At 39.2% G+C, this 16,805-nt stretch overlaps 1 protein-coding gene across 2 annotated transcripts in view; it reads right to left on the reverse strand.

Annotated features, from left to right (window-relative positions):
- MTMR6 (myotubularin related protein 6) overlaps window positions 1–16,805 on the reverse strand; it is a 25,812-nt gene that overhangs the window by 8,386 nt on the left and 621 nt on the right. For both annotated transcript variants that reach the window (XM_026049796.1, XM_026049797.1), the window contains exons 2-11: window positions 13,352–13,468; window positions 11,179–11,341; window positions 9,727–9,884; window positions 8,860–8,988; window positions 7,982–8,116; window positions 6,510–6,642; window positions 2,861–2,970; window positions 1,666–1,791; window positions 1,147–1,196; window positions 50–250 (exon numbers count right to left, since the gene is read on the reverse strand). In XM_026049796.1, the coding sequence (XP_025905581.1) occupies window positions 50–250; window positions 1,147–1,196; window positions 1,666–1,791; window positions 2,861–2,970; window positions 6,510–6,642; window positions 7,982–8,116; window positions 8,860–8,988; window positions 9,727–9,884; window positions 11,179–11,341; window positions 13,352–13,468 (1,322 nt within the window). The remainder of the gene's footprint in view (window positions 1–49; window positions 251–1,146; window positions 1,197–1,665; window positions 1,792–2,860; window positions 2,971–6,509; window positions 6,643–7,981; window positions 8,117–8,859; window positions 8,989–9,726; window positions 9,885–11,178; window positions 11,342–13,351; window positions 13,469–16,805) is intronic.

A 16,805-nucleotide genomic window follows, 5' to 3' on the forward strand; every position in this document is an offset into this window, starting at 1 on the left:
TAAAAAAAAAAAAAAAAGAGGCAAGACACACTTCAATAGATGTGCTTACTTTAGCTCTTCCCGCTCTTTCTGGCAGTTTCCAAGGAAGTTTCCAAACTGACAGGAATGGACGTGCTCATGGATCTGAAGGAGGAAGGCTTCATTGTACTCAAAGGCTTGAGGGAATTGCTCCATCAGATTCCACACACATTCCAAGAACTGCGTGAACACTGGTGAGATTTCTTTTGGGTCACCATCCAACTGGCARCACCTACAAAAATTCCATAAAAAGAACAAAACAGTTTAAGTTACAGACAAAAAAAACGACTTACCTTTAACTACCCTACATCAATTTGACACTAGTTTTAGTTTGGAGACAGCGGTATTTTGATACTAGTTCTGGTTTGGAGACAGGGTACCTAGCTTAAAACTGGAGCAATTTTTAGGTAAGTCCATATTTAGGCTATCTTTCTGATTTCCCCTCCCCTGCCTCTGGATTCAGTACAGAAAATTAACACTAGACAAAATTAAGAGTGTCTTTTGTTGTCTATTATTTCTATAGTAAACATTAGGAGTATGGCAACTAGAAGTAACATATATAGTAGTAAGGCTATTCTTGTAGCTGCTGCAAGTCAGATGAGGTGAGGGAAAAAAAAAGAAAAGCTTTGAGCATATAGCACATTTCAAGCTAGGCATTATTTCAACATTAAAATCAAAGGTAAACACAAGCTCATTTTAAAAAGATCAAAAGTTTGAAACTGTGTTTTATGTTGCCTAAGTGACTGGAAGGTGGCTTGGGATTGGTCTTGCATTTTCTCAGCACGTGTGCAGAGCCAGCAGCTGTCATCAACATCCGAGAGCAGGCAACCAGTAGCTCAAGAAATGTGTTTGTTCTATAAAACAATTATCCAACAGGTACTTCAACAAATGTTCAGATGTAAAATACATAGTGCACTGCCTACTGATACCAGTCTACTCATTGCAGAGTTTCCAGGAACACTGTAGTAGTTTAAGTATGTTAATTCCATAMGCTTTTTAAGTACAGAAGGACATAAACATTAATGTAAAATGTTAAGTGACTCTTACTGGAATATTTATCCTTCAGCTCACTGAAGGAGCTGAAATGTGTACACACAGACATTTTTGGTTACTGGAAAAGTGATTTACCTGTCAGAGAATTTGTGCCCAAAAGCAATCCAATCCTTCTCTATCAAGACCTAGAAGGGAAAAACAGCATTCTTAGTAATATTATTAAGTCTTATAACTGCAGTATTACCTTCATAACCTATCTGCATATTGTGTTTTCATTCTGAGTCATTTAATTACAATAAAGGCAAGTATTTGTCACTTGGCAGGTAGTGCCTTTTCTTGAAAGATTCCTTTGCAGCAGATTGTCAAAGTCCCATCTAGTTTAACTGTACTAAATACAAGCACATTTATAAACCCCAGCAGAACCGAGTTTAGATTGACAACTGCTGTAAACCAGGCTTACTGCTTTACTGCGTGTAAAGCAAGACCTCACTTGCTGCAAAAGGTTTACAGCAACTAATAAGCAATTAACAACAAACAAGAAAAAAAACAGTAAAGTATGGGGGAAAAGTGTTAGTATTTCACTCCTACTAGCATAGTTTACCTTTTACATCCTGATTTACCAAGAAGCAAATCAGTAATACACAGCATGCTTACCATGAAGCCTTTAATGGTTCTGTAATAGGAATCTAGTAGGAGAGCTCCAAGGGAACAAACTTGGGAAGTTCTATCCCAGCCATCTGAGCAGTGCACTAACACACTAGCACTTTCAATTGCTATTGCCTGCAAAGCAAAACATCATTGTTTTTAGTGAATATTCAAGGTAGATGTTAGAATTTAGTAAATAATTACRAAAGCTACATTTATTGCAAACTCTCAGCACTGCCCATTTCAACAGACAAAAGAAAAATATTTATGAGGAAAGATTAGATACTAATTAGAAAACTACAAACTCTTCTCCAGTGAAATGCAGAAAACACTCTGTAAGGGAAAGAAATATCTTGTRCAAAGGTCACAGTGGAAAGCAACAGCAACTTCTACACAGTGGGCCCCACTTCTCTTTTTATCCTCTTAAATTTTTAAATACGTTTTCTATTAATACTGAAGAAAAAAAGCACATGACATATTACAGACCAAGCAAGATGTATAAGACAAAAAATACCTGCTTGTTAATCAATATAAAAGGACAAGGAAGTGCTCACTACCTCCAACTGAGAATTAAAATCTTGTCAATGCAGTAATTTGGTGGGTCACCTCTAGAAGACCCCACTTTAACATAAATCTTGTTGTTTCAGCTAGTTAGAGAGAGGCCAGCACGCTCTATCACTCCCCTCAAAAATAAAAATGTTTGCTTCATAGCTGCCTGAAAAGGCCATAGTTTCTTGGATTTTTCCATATACAGTCCCATCTCCTTGCCAAATTACTCAGCATGCAGCCAGTTTGACCTCTCTGCAATTAGGACCTCATAACTTGTTCTTCAGCATCATCTAAATGAAGCTGGTTTCCYCCGCTTCCCTGCAAATTGGCTGCATCTTTCACAAGTACCCAAGAGAACTAATAGCATAAAGGACCCCTCATGCGTCAGTAACTCAAACAGCATGTAATAAACCTCAAACTTTAGCCAGCACATTCAATAACTTTGCAGTTAACTTCAGAAACATGCAATACTTACACATGGACATGTCAGGTATGCTGTTTTATTTCAAGCTTCTCCTTCTCTCCAAAAATAGGTCAGTAAAGTGAACTAAAGATGACTGCATTTAGGGAATTTTACACTTCCAACATTAAGCTTAACCTTGCCAGGGATCGAGTCACCCTGTGCTCCCCGAGAAAGGCGCAGCCCCCAAGTTACCTTGACAAGGAAGACGGCAGCATCCAGGACAGCTTTGATGTGACGGAGCCATCCAGAGCTCTCCAAACCAGACAAGAAGTCGTTGACAGACAAACCCTTCGTACCACTCACTRGAAGAAACCAGCAGAGTTAGAAAGCTCTACAAAGTTGCAGCTTCCTCTGCTCAGCAATGGGAGAAGCGTATTGACAACAATACACAGATTGTGAGGGGATTTGAAGCATCTTTTAGGAAAACTCATGAAGGGATGAAGGAGGCAATACAAAATATGCTCCCCAACTAAAACTCAGCTCTGCAGAACTATAAGGGCCATAAAGGACAAGAATAAGATCTTGGCATTCATTTATTTTTACCAAAAAGATAAAGTGCAAGCTTATGAGCTTGCCAGCAATATTTACAGGCTATTATTATCATTGCAACCAAGCAGTGACCCTCAGACAGGGCAGACCCTCAGACAGGGCAGAACAGCGAGTGCAGGATGGGGWCAGCAATGGAAGCAGAAGCCCCATGGAGCAAGTTTTGTGTCTCTCGAGACCACTACAACTCCCATCCCGAAGCCTCTCCTACTCTGGAAGGGTGGGCTTTGAACCTTAAAGGCTGAGGCTAAGGGAAGGGGCAGGAAAAGGAAAACCAGAATTAAAGGAAAGCTGCCTCCCAGTGTAGCAACAATGGTTACAGAGGTAGACCCATGGGGCTCGCGTGGGTGGTCACCCACTCACAAAAAGACAGAGCAGCCTGAATTTTGTAGCACACCAAGTATCTATCAGATAGAAACTGCTTTTCACTAGTCATTTCCATCCCCAGCTCCCAGAGTYTAACATTACTGTTCCAATCAGGAACTTGTGGCATTAAAATAAATTCCCTGGCTAATATACTTGCATGATCCTAAGAGAAAAATCCTTAATTCCTTAAGTTGCTACCTACAAAAGCACCTCCTACTGCCACCAGGAAAAACTATCTTCTACCAGGCTAAAGCTCCAAATGAAACAAAAACAAACAAAAACACCAGAAAGCTGACAGCGAGGCCATTCATATGCAAGTTGCAAAATAATCYTCATCTCTGGGTACAGGAGGAAATTAGTCAGTACAGAGAGGGGTGGATAAAGGTCACCAAGTCATCCTGAGACTCATTTTCACATTCACTCAAGTCCCAGGCAGCAAGGAAGGCTCCCAARAAACCCCTAGTCCTGCAGCCTTCCTGCATCTGCAGGCCACGTCCGTGTGTTTCCCAGCTCCCGGCCACACGGGTTATAGCAGAGTCCCCGCTGACCAGAAGATCTGCGACGCCTGTTGCCACTCRGCGCTGTAACAAACTCCCAACCCAATAAAGCATCGCTCTTCGTAAAGACTCTCAACAAAACAGACAGAAGAACCCCCTGGTCACAAAACCTCATGTTAAACAGCAGCCTAGAGCTATCAAATATCAGTAAAACCAGCAAAGCCTGTGTTCAGTTTGCTCTGGCCTTTGATGAAAAAGCACTAGCACCACGCAAGAGATTTCCCCATGAAAGGTCTGCCCCACAAGGGGGGATCAGCCAAGACATGAAAGCATCAGCMTAAGTTCTCAGTGAGAAAATAAACAGGTTTTCAGCCCTTAGTTTGCTCTCACCTAGATATTTCTATCAAACCTGGCCTTTGATCAGTATTTCCAGCTTRGTATAAGCATTTCATCTGTGACATTTTCTCCTCCTAGCTAGACTTCTATGGTCTCATGAGCCAATGCAAAACTAACAAATAACAATTCCCCGTTTCTGGGAATTAATAAGGATGTTTTAAATTCCTTAGTGATGAAATAAATTGCAGTAATATGAGTTTAATTCTTTATGTGKTAGAATCACTCCCAGTCTCTAGCGGTCCCCAAAAGGGCTGAAGATGATTTATGGTACCCATAGAAGGCAGGGAGCGGAGACRGAAGAAGATACCCTCCTGAATCACTATCATCCCTCAACATGGCTGCACACATCCTGCAGAAATGTCTTTTCTCGATATAAGCAAAGCCTTTTCGCTTGTCAAGCTTTTCTGACAAGTAATGATGTCTTCTTGCATGCACAGTATGGAAACTGGATGTTTCCAGATTCAGTATCTTCMATAGCTTACTCTATGTGAGGATTCTTCTACCAGTGTTGAACAAGCAGACTGAACCACTGCCCATCGTTAGGAATAAAATCATCGTGCCCACATCGGAGATGAATATTTTAGAGTTTTGCCTCACTGCRTGCAGAATCTCTAAGGAAAACTGAACTGGAGCAAAAGAACAGGCTGCAAACCCCTGTAACATGCTCCATGGTGTGGCCCCATTCCAGAGAGGCGTGGGAAGGACTGTCTCATGTTCTACTTATAAACAAATATCTTCTTATTTATTTCATTAGATCCTGCTATAGACCAGGAGAGGTTATTGTGAAAATAAGTTACACTTCTGGTAAACTACAAGCTCAGACAGATAAGCAGAAAGCCAAGGATCAGGCCACAAGCCCGAAAGAGAACTGCTGTTTGTTGTGAACAAAACTGGAGATAGTTCCAATTACRATGAGTTTTGAAAGAATAGGGTCACTGGAAGCACATTCCCAGCTCAAGAACACTCTGCTCAGCACGACCGGGGAAAGCTGCTGCTCAAGAGCCCAGCAGCACTCGCCTACCTGAACTTATGAGCCCTTTTCATAGCATTTTCCTCCAAGCAACCTCACTGACAGCACATGCCTACAAGAACCTSAAGAGCCATCTGTTAACTGCCTCCCTACATTTTCAGACCTTTGAACTCATTTCCTACATTTTTGAGGGAGATGATTCCATTCCCCTCTTCTCTTCCCCTCCGATATCCCACAAASCAGCAAGTAATGGGAATAGCACCCTCACACAAAGAACAGTGTTTGAAGGCACAGTTGAAACTTGGGACAAGTTGCTACATTTCGTTTTTGCCAAATTTCAGAGTGTAAAAATTAAAAATTGCAAAAAAAYGAACATCTATGTGCTGTGTACACTTATAAACCAAACATTATTATACAAAAACAGTGGTATTTTTTCAGCCCTTCAATCTAAATAAAATGTTAACAGAACTACAAAGCAAGATATCAAGATGGAAATAGGAAATATCTAACATTTCATTTTTACCATCCTCTAGCTGACAGTGGTAATTGTAACTGATTCACTTTCCTTAAACGCCATACAAGATACACCTATGAGCACAGGTGCCACTTGCCAGGCCACAGAGTTCAATGCTTGCATGCAATATACATACACACAATATAAAAAYACACACACACACACACACACGTAGTGTGTGTATATAAATATATATAGTAGGAAGTATATATATATATGAGTTCTGTGCAAGTAAGTGCTGCTTGAAGGACTGGAAAACTTTATACAGACACACACAAACCTACATTTTACATATTTATATACACATGCACACAATATACACATGCAATTTTACACATATGCACACACACAAATATTATCATCTGATGCAGAAATCTCTTGCAAGATGCTGACATATTCAACCAAGTTCACCAAAACAGATGTGCCACCCTACTTTCCTTCACAGGTATCTAAGACTTCGGAAGAGCACTCATCCTGTTTTTTAAATTTATATTTATATAAATATAAAAATATATAGTGCACACACACTATTATATTACAATTGGAACCTACCTTCCAACAGTTTTTGTAAGCTGGATCTCATTACATGAATATTTTCAATTCCAACAAACTGGAACCTAATGTTAGAGTAGTTGTCTTCATTTTCATAGCCTTTCCCAGCAGCTCTGTTTGCCATTGCATTAAGCTTAAGAGAGTAAAATAGAAAAACTGAAAAGTGATAATTGGCTTCCATTTCATTTTGCCTAACAATCTAAGTCAAGCAATTTCAATAATTGAAAAGACAAGCACATATAACAAGTGTAAGGCAATAAGTACTATATAGGCTGCCTGATCACAGAAWCACAGGAGGRYTGAGGTKGGAAGGGACCTCTAGAGATCACCCAGTGCAACCCCCTGCTCCMGCAGGGACACCCAGAGCACGRGGCACAGGGTGGCAGCCAGGCGGGTTGGGAAGATCTCCAGGGAAGGAGACTCCACAGCCTCCCTGGGCAGYCTGTGCCAGGGCCCTGTCACCCTCACTGTCAAGGCATGCTTTTTAATATTGAAAACTGACAACTCTGATTAATGCTTTTAGTATTTTCCTGTTGTAGCCTCCATATCTCCACAAACAGTTGCTTATTGAAAAAGCATTTCTGAAAGCAGTGATTGCTACACGGTTAACATAAGCTAAAAAGACTTATSCAGACTTAAMCACACACACACACACACTTTTCAGGCATCCTAAAAAAATCCACTAGATTTTTTTTTTTCTGGAAACAAGCTAATAGACTGTTGGCAGCTATAAAAAGTACAACACTCAAAAAACCTAAAGGTGGCACAATTTCAGTTTGCCCATCAGACCAACTGCAGCAATCTGCTTAATATAGCTAAGATGCTACAGGGCAGGACTTGTGCTTCACATCCTTCCTTTCCAGCCTCTGTGTTCAGGGAGATTTAAATGCAATGAGTACCAGTCTAAATGAGAGTCTGAAGTGAAAATGATCCCATATATCACATGACAGCTCAAAAATAAGCCAAAAAAAAAAAAAAAAAATCAGTTGGCAGTGTTCAAGTATGACTTCACACTGTTACAACAGATTTTGAATTTSCCCTTCTTTTCCCTAGTGAGATAAGAGCAGCTTTCAAATTGCACTCCCACAGAACACTCCTCCCTTCCATTTCAAAATAATCTAACTCACCACTTCTCTGTGAATCTCAGCCCAAATAAAGCTGACTTGAATCTTACTCCAAGATGATGCTCAAAATGGAGTGTTAGTTTGCCCTTGCCCATRTTTAAAGTACTATATTTAAATCCAACTTCCCCCCAAATCATGGACGTACTGAAGGAATTCCAGCCAAGTCCTGAGGGATCCAGTTCAAGAAAGGAAGCATTTACTGCTTGAAAGACTTATATTCACCTTTTAAAAAGTACTTTGGCCCAGGAGATTTGTATTTAATTCTAAATCTTTACAAATCCTAAATATCCCTGTACCCTCTTCTAACACTTGAAACGAAAAGAAAGAGCAGCCCATGGAAGCACACACCTTTGGCCTGGTGTCCATGACRTACATGAAGCGATTGGAAGGATTTGCTTTACTGATTGCTTGCAACATGTGCTCATCTTCCAGGCACCTCGCGCTGAAACCTGAAAGAGGTTGACTGCACCTGCAAATTGCAGCCTGCCACAGAAATCAAAGAACACGTTAACAATGGTTTCATGCCTTTCTTTGAAGCACTTATGAAAATAAAGTACTAGGTATACAATGAATGCTGTTAACACTTTTTTTTTTTTTATTAATATTATTGAACAAAGTAATTTTCAACCTTGTTTTCTATTATAGCATTCCATTTCAGCTGATATACGGTAGATCTTCCAATTAGCAGCCAGCCCCAAATGTATCAATTAGTTTTACATTCTTTTTTCACAAATGCCCAGCTTGACAAGGTGACAACCACGCTCTCCTCTTAAAAAGGCCCACCAGCTGTGACAGGCAGCTGCTGCTTCACACAGAAAGTTACTTTCTGTCAAACCCCACAGAATTTGATTTTTCAGTCTTTAGACTTCTTTTTAAACCTGGAAATTGTCACCTCATTTGGTGTTCTAGCCTTTTTTCTCTGGTTTCTCTCTGCCTCCATTTTGATCTAACATTCCATTGCTTATTTATTACCAAGACAGAACACTTGAAATAAAACTATCTTCAGTTTATCTTAAGACTATTTCTGAAAGCTTTAAAGACATTCAACTGATTACTTAAGATTTTTTTTTTAACTGGCTTAGCATACCTCAGCTTAGACACCACTCAGGTTAGTTGTATTTAAGGTTATCATGAGTTGTACCATCCTCCTATAGATAAGTTAGTATACTTATTTCCTCATTTCCTGTCCTGAGCTACTGGTGGATATTGAGAAATACAGATTATACCTCTTTATCTTTATGATAATAAGACAACACYGGGAATCTTCCTTTGCTTCTGAACTTGGAGCTACCAACAATTATAGGTTTGCTTGCAGTTCTAGGAACATAAAGTTCTTTAGGATAAGTTTCACAAATCTGGAAGAGACAGATATACAACAGAAGAATTTTATATAGGGCACACAAGCGTAGCACTAGATATATAGTCTAAGATAATTTCAATGCTTTCAGTTTGGGAGAGGTTAAGATAACAAAAGGCAAAGGGTAAATATCTGCAAGCTTTTGCATATACACGTAAATATCTCGTGAGAGGAAACAGACCACAAAAAATTAAACTGATGTGATGGCGATAGAATCACTCCTGGAAAGCACTGCTCTACTAGCATTCCTCTCTCAAGGCTGAAGACTCTTGAGTAGAAGCATTAAGAATTTGTTTTAAATAAGATACTGAAAGTACTTCTCTCATTGTTTTATTAGTACAAAATAGTATTAATTCCACTGGAGCCACTGCCTCCCCAACCCAGGGCAGCAAATGCCAAAGCAGAATCCTTCTCAGTTAAGARGGCTGCAACAGAATAGCAAGACATCGTAATTGCTGTGCCTGGGTTTCAGGTAAGCAAACTGAGGGGACTTTATACTGTAAGAATACGGGTGCCCATGCACATGCTCCCTCTTCTCAGGCACTGCAGGAACCTTCAATGAACCGGCTGTGAAAGAGTCCCCCACCACTAAGGAGATAAAGACTTGCAGATGGAAAGAGTTACCTTATGCAAGAAACCAAGGGTTTTCAGAGTGTTGGTGTTTCAATATGRCTAGAGCCAGAGGAGACAGCAAACGAGAAGCAAAGTATAACAACTTGTTCCATCAAACCATTACCTTATATTCACGGTTTGCATCRGTCAGCTGCCAGTTAGCATTTGGCACTCCCATCCTCTTATATTCTTCTGCTAGATCAATAAGTTGCCAGCCTTTGACTTGCTCAGATGCATTTTGTTTTGGGTTGTAGGAGAAGGCATACAGCTCATCATATTGTGCTATAAGGTAAAAGAGAAAAAAGAACATAACAAGCTGGCCCCCAGATGTTGGGTAGGGATGTTACCCAGCTGAGTCTCATTCAAAAACATTAAAAGAGATGCCAGAAAACTGCAGTGCTCTCACGCAGAATCCCTTATCTGTACCTTGCTAACTGTATCTCAGGCAGCCACCTCGGGTCTTCAGATGCGCATTCCAACTTCTTATGCTATGAAATTTCTTTCTATCTAATAACACCAGTTCTCAAGACATCTGTTTCCTGCTGTGGGACTGTCCAATTCCCCTTGCACCCATCAAGCCTCCAGATCTATCTCATGAGCGTTCTAGTTCTTCATGGAGTCTTTAGGAGATGTCTAGGGACCCATCTCCAGAAAGCAATATTCATTCACAGGTTCCTGCCACAAGACAGGGTGTTCAAAGTGGGTTTGTTTAATACAAGTCTTCAAATTGCCCAAATTGCACAAAAAAAAAAAAAAAGAAAAAACTCACTTGATTCTAAGACTCTCACATGTGAAACTGAAAAGATATTTAGTACTCTGAAAATATTTAACCTGCAACTTTTGTGCAAGTATTTTACAGAGTTATAAATATTTAGTTAAAGAGATAATTTTTTGAAAGAGTTTGCTCATGGTATTTCAGCAGTGCCATACAGACAAAACAAAGGTCAGAAATTGAAGACCGTCAATTAAGAAAAATTTGAAGAATTGTTAGAAAGCTTTAGAAAAGCTAAGAAGATAAGAATCAGTTTTGGAGGTAAGAACAGAAATGCAAGTCTCATTCTTCACAAGTAATAAGTTTAAGTTTTCTAATTGAGCAAGATAAAACTTTTTAAAAAAATATATGATTTTCTAATATACTCTTTCCAAATTATTAAAAAAAAACTGACAAAAATAGCCTTCTAAGTCTAAACTGGCATTGCTACTTCAGCATCAGAGTTTCAGCTTCATTTTTAAAACTGCATGAAGCTCAAAAATACTTGTTCAATAGCATTTTATCTATTTAAACTCATCAATTATGAGAAACTGTGGGCATTCGGCCACTGTTCTAGCAATGACATTGTAAATGCAGGTTTTACTGGAACCCCACAAGCTCCTATCCAGACAATGCAACAACTTCCAAATTCACATCCAAAGATCAATACCCTATTCTTTCTCATAGCAAAGCCACTTCAAAGACCTCACATCAAGCACATTTACAAATGAAAAAAAAAAAAGGGTACAGAGAAAAAAAAGGTTTTTTCCCACAAACTTATTATCCAGGCACATACTGGATGTCTTCTGCAGTTGAAAATCTCACCTGTTCTTGACAGCTGAAGCAGAGAATTATAAATGTCATGACAGTCTCTCTCCCTGGGAACAACAAAATGAACAATCCTGAAGTTCTTGCACTGGATCACAAGGGGGCAGCCAGAAGTGGTCAAGGGAAGTTTTTCCACTGCAGCAATGTGATGATGTAGTATCTATGGCAGAGAAGCACTCAAAGTGTAAGGGTACCAATGAATAATGTCAATAGGAAGGTACATACATATTGCAAAAGCAGGTACACAAACATATTAAGCTCTTCTGAGAGATGTTGACTTGTTGGCAATCCTTCAGTTATAAGGAGACAGATGAGATTCACATTTTGGTTTACCTACCATAACATGTTAAAAAAATCACACTTTTTTTTTTAAATAAAGCTGTCATCTAAATATTTGTAACAAGCAATAAATACCCTTTTAAGTGCAAAATCCAGAAGTAGATGTAAATTGTGGTTGTTTAGTCCTTTTCTCTAACTTTACTAATTGACAAGCTTAACATCTAAAAAGGTAATGAGATGGGGCCAAAGGGCTTACCAGCTTTTTTTCTTTTTTTTTTGTAAAGGTTTATGGAAATACATTCCATAATAAAAAGAATGCATCATCCAGACAAAATAGGAAAAAATACTTGAATGTTTACAAAGAACAGAAGTCTCAGAATTTAAAGGAAACGGACTACTAAAAGATGATYAAAGACTTCCAAACTCCAGTATTTGACATTCGTTGATGCCCATCAGTGTAGTTCACATTAAGCATTCTGTGCATCAGTCTCCACTTTACTAGGCTCGCCCTACTACCCTTCAAGCCAGGAGGGCAACTGAGGCAACACAAAAGGTATGGAGAGAAGGGAGTGGACAAGACTGTGAACTCAGCTAAAAATCTTTCAACCGCTTTAACAGAAGACAGCCACAGAAATGGGTACACAAAGCCCCTCCACAGAACTTACTCAATGTTTGGGGCAGACCTACAAAGAGCACAGGGAAGCAGTGAGAAAGTTGCAACCGATCAATCTCTGGAAGAAGTCCAGAGACCCATTCTCTCAGCTAAGCAATGTGTTCTCCACAGCATTTCAGCTACCTCCTGAAGCAATCTCCTCCTYTCAAATATTGATTAGAATTAGACAGGCATCTGAAAACTACGCTGCCAAATAGGCATTTATGAAGAGTCTACACCTTGGAGACATTGTAGTTATACTTGGTGCTTGTGCGAGCATCACAAAAATCCAACACTTTGCATACAGGTTTAATTAAAAAAGCTCAGCAAGAAGAACAGTGCACGTTGAGATACAGACAGCGCTTCCGAATCATATGCTCCCCGACAGCTTCTTTCATATGAAAGGACAATAACTTTATCTTTTTTTAATAAAATCACACACTGCATCTAAAACCAAACTACTGAAACATGACTTAAATAATAAAGCAGAATGAGGCATCAAAACGGGTAACTGGGACACAGGATTAAGGGTGAGAAATCTTAACCACAGAAAGAAATACAAGGACAAACAAACAAGGGGGAGCCATTCCTAAGGAAAAAAGGTTTTGTCCTGAATAAATTTCAAGTGTATGGACCTAGCAGTGTTCAGCTCAGTCACAGAGCTGCACTACACTGGCTGCTACAACTTGCTGCCTCCCTGTGCTCCCACGGAGCAGGGAAACTAATGGACATTACTGCGCTAGCCACTTTTGACCCTATAACATCATCATTATCACAGAGCTGCAGCCCCTTCCAAATTCTTATCTTTTAAGAAGCTTCTTTGGAAGAAATAGCTGCTCACCATTCTGAAAAGGCATGTGAAATCCCCAATATCTCAACAGACCATACACCTCTGGATTTTGCTGTCTCATTTAATTTAGGCGGGATCTAAATGTAAGGTACAAGTAGTGCAGATACTCCTACCTCCAAATTGCAACGCAGGTCAGAAGGATTTAAAGAAAAATACCACACATTTGTTCAGGGATAAATATGGAGACTATTTAGAAGAAAACATTATTCCTAGCACAGTAGAAGCATAGTTTGTAAATGTTTAACTTATGCCATAAATAAGAAAAGAATGAAGAAAAACATAGCTTAAGAAATTGTTTTAGTAAACAAATTCAACCTCAGATGCGGAAGGCAGCACAAAAGCACTTGCAGAACATGTGCTTTGGAGCCACACGCACCCATTATGCTTACCCAGGTCTCTCTCTGGCTGGAATCTATGAATAGGAGATGAGTTGCAGTAAGGTACAGAGTTCCCGTTAGCGACTTATTGCTGGTGCTGAACCTGTCTAGCAATTTCACTTGCTCTACCTATAAGAAAAAGGAGAAGAATCAAAATTAATGCTATAAGTAAAATTCTGACCTCAGAAAAGCTCTGACAGTTTGTACAGTAACTGTGAAAACAGTAGAAGATATAAGATAGCACATAAGGCAATTCCAGATAAACTGTGGTACTAGCAATGACTATCTCTATTCTGAAATGGGGTATTTTATCTCTGAAGCAAAGTGTATGATGCTAGGCTCATACCTAATCTATGTATGTAAAATGTGATTTTCTTCTGAGCTAAAAAGATTCATTATTTAATTCCAACCACTATTATGGTTATTTCCTAGTAAAACAGGCAAGTACATTAAGTTAAAAAATAAGAAAATAAATAAAACTATCAATTACTAAGCTTGCAAGACGTGTCTCACACTCTCAGGGAAGCAAACACATACATCATCTCCTGCTAGTTACTAGTAYGGCAGCAGCTGATCTCAGATCTACACTTCATTCTGCCCAGTGGTTGTCTCTATCCTCATCACAGCCATCTACAGTTGTAAAACAACCATAAGGCTACTGCCAAGAGTAGCTTAAAAAAAAMTAGATCATAACAACCTCATCTCAAAGTCAACATGAGACAGCACAAAGAAATGCAAGCATTACAGCAATAAAAGCAGAACACCCTCCTAGAAATTCAAGGGCTGTGCTGGCATTTACACCAGAGGCATTTCAAGCTTGCTTCTTGCAAGAACAGATTTATCCTCAAGCCATTTGATTAGCATTATTATATCAATGGAAAAAATATTTCAGAGAAAGGGATTTCCAGATATTTTACATTTTATCTGATGTTCATARCTTTCCAGGCTCCACAGTTTGCCCTATTTGAAGTAAACATTACATCATCCAGTGTGCAGAACAATAGGGGAGGAGCAGGGTGTGAGGCTTATCTCCACACGCCTCAATTTCTTGGCAGCACCCTGTCAATAGCACCAAGCTAAACCTCTTATTTAAGGTTTGATGCTGCCCTCATGAAATTTTGGGTCCCTTCCAAAAACTTACACAGGCATGAGCAACATCCAGAAGGGGTACCTAGGAGAGCCCTCATCTGCAGCACTGATGTTCAGCTATTTGTAATTTGCAYGTACAAATCCATTATTCATCTACTAAAAGCACATATAAAACAATAAAAAACTCACTTAACTCATTTCTTATAACCTAGTAAGGCTAAATTTTGTCTCTGAAAATTAAAAAAGCAACTGAAATTCATGTAAAATGGAATAGAATGAATAAATTATCTTCTAAAAGTCTATCACAGCTACCAGAGATTTGACTGAAGAAATTTCAGCATTTTATTATGTATTTTTATTCTGATTTTTTAAAGCCATTTTAGTTTTAAAACGTCATTGCTGAACCACTATATTCTTATTAGTATTTCATTTTCACCATCTGTTTATGGCATTTTCTAAACTGTTTTTCTTCATGTATTATGTATAACTGTATTTCTTCATGTATTGCTATTCAGGTATACAAAGTAAACATCCTCAGAASGAAGCAACTTTAAGGTTGACCTCATTTCCTATGCTCAGCAAATCTGTTCGGACGGTTTAGTTTCATACAAAAATCTATTGCAGGTCAACATGTTGACACTTCTAGGACATTTGGCTTTAACATTTACAGTAGACTGAAGTTTGAAAATGAGGAACATCTATTTCATCACCATCTCCTACAGATGACAATTTCAATGCACATCAGTTATCTGGGTGCAACTGCAGTAATTACACAATTTTATGTCACTATTACTTTATCAAAGCTAATAAACCGCAGGTCGCAGTCAGATTAGAAAAAGTAAAATATCTTGTAATAGTCACAATGAACTCAAGCCTATTCAGAAATAGAACTTTGGGGGTATCTAATGCATGCTGTATTTTAGTTTCTTGCTTTAGCTAATCAATATAATCATCATCAAGCACTATATACCCATCTTAATCCACTCATATATCCGGGCACCCACTCAGTTTGCTTAAAAATAAAGCAAATTTAATAGACTGTAAATACTASATGTTATTTATAAGCAGGAAGCTTACTTAAAAATATTAACTTTTTTTGCATGCATGTATATATAAAAATAAGCTGTTAGCATTTTAAAATTTGCTTTCAGAGCTTGTTTCTCTCCACAACTATGTTCTTATGCTTTTTTTTTTTTTTCTCTCTTATCCTTCTAGCAAGGCCCCTGCTGCGTGAAGAAACACAATTCCCACCAGATGCAAATAAGTCAGTGACCTGTCAGAGGCCTTTATGTAGCCTCTCAATTGCAGGTTTGAAACTTAAATAGCTGCCCGTATCACTGAAACATTTTGGAATAAGAACCACTAAAGGCAAAATAAACACAACAATGCAGTATCATATTCCAAAGCGAGTTTCAGGTTTATAAACAAAGGGGATGATAATGAAACTGTATCTCCAATTTGCTAGTTTAATGTAATATTCTTCCATATAATGAACTAGAATGTCACTAAGAGTACCTTTGATGGAATTCCTCCACCAGGCATAACTAGTTTCATGCAAAACATGTATCAACTAATACCCCACAAAAATAAAACTCTTTTCCTCGTATAATGATTAGTTATAAATCCAGTGCTGTAACTGGAATATACAACATAGACATATATTTTTTTCCCCCCACACACATCTGTAAGTCCAGATTTTGGCCAAGCTGACAGGTCATTAGCGGTTTGACGATTTCCAGGACACAAYAGATGGAGTGGGGATATTTTTCAACAGTCTTTGCAGTCAGAGCTATTGAGCAAGAGGGAAAAAATACTGTTGAGATGTAATTCTACAGACACTGCAACTTAAAAGTCACTCTTACAGAGGATTTACAGAAAGAGAAAGAGACTTTTGTATACTTTTACTTCCTTCCTATTGGCAAATTATAACACTAATAATAAAAAATGACAGAAAAAAAATCCAAAATGCCTACTCTGATTTTTCTAACAGCCTGAGCATCATCATCTCCATGTTGCACATGCACTGATGGCTAACATAGCGCTAATCAGRCCAGCTCTCGAAGTGAGAAAATGCACTATGCGATTTCCACATTTTTTTTTAAGCAAAACCAAAATAAGCAGCAGGGAGCTGCACCCCGAGGGCAGAACGACGCTCTCCCCCCGTGGCGGCCTTTCCCCGAGCGGCGCTTTCTTTGTTTCCCCTCCACACTCGCCGCCAGCCCTCGTACCACCCGGGGAGGCCCTCGCGGCGCCGACGTTACAACCGGGACGTCATTTCACGAGGCCTCCCGCCGCTCGGGCAGCGCCCCTGGCAGCAGGCCCCACAGGCCGCGCACCGGGCGCTCCGCGGACACCCCAAGCGCGGAGGGCGGCGGTG

This window comes from Nothoprocta perdicaria, unplaced genomic scaffold, assembly GCF_003342845.1.
Source record: "Nothoprocta perdicaria isolate Ctin4 unplaced genomic scaffold, notPer1 scaffold_62, whole genome shotgun sequence".
NCBI lineage: Eukaryota > Metazoa > Chordata > Aves > Tinamiformes > Tinamidae > Nothoprocta > Nothoprocta perdicaria.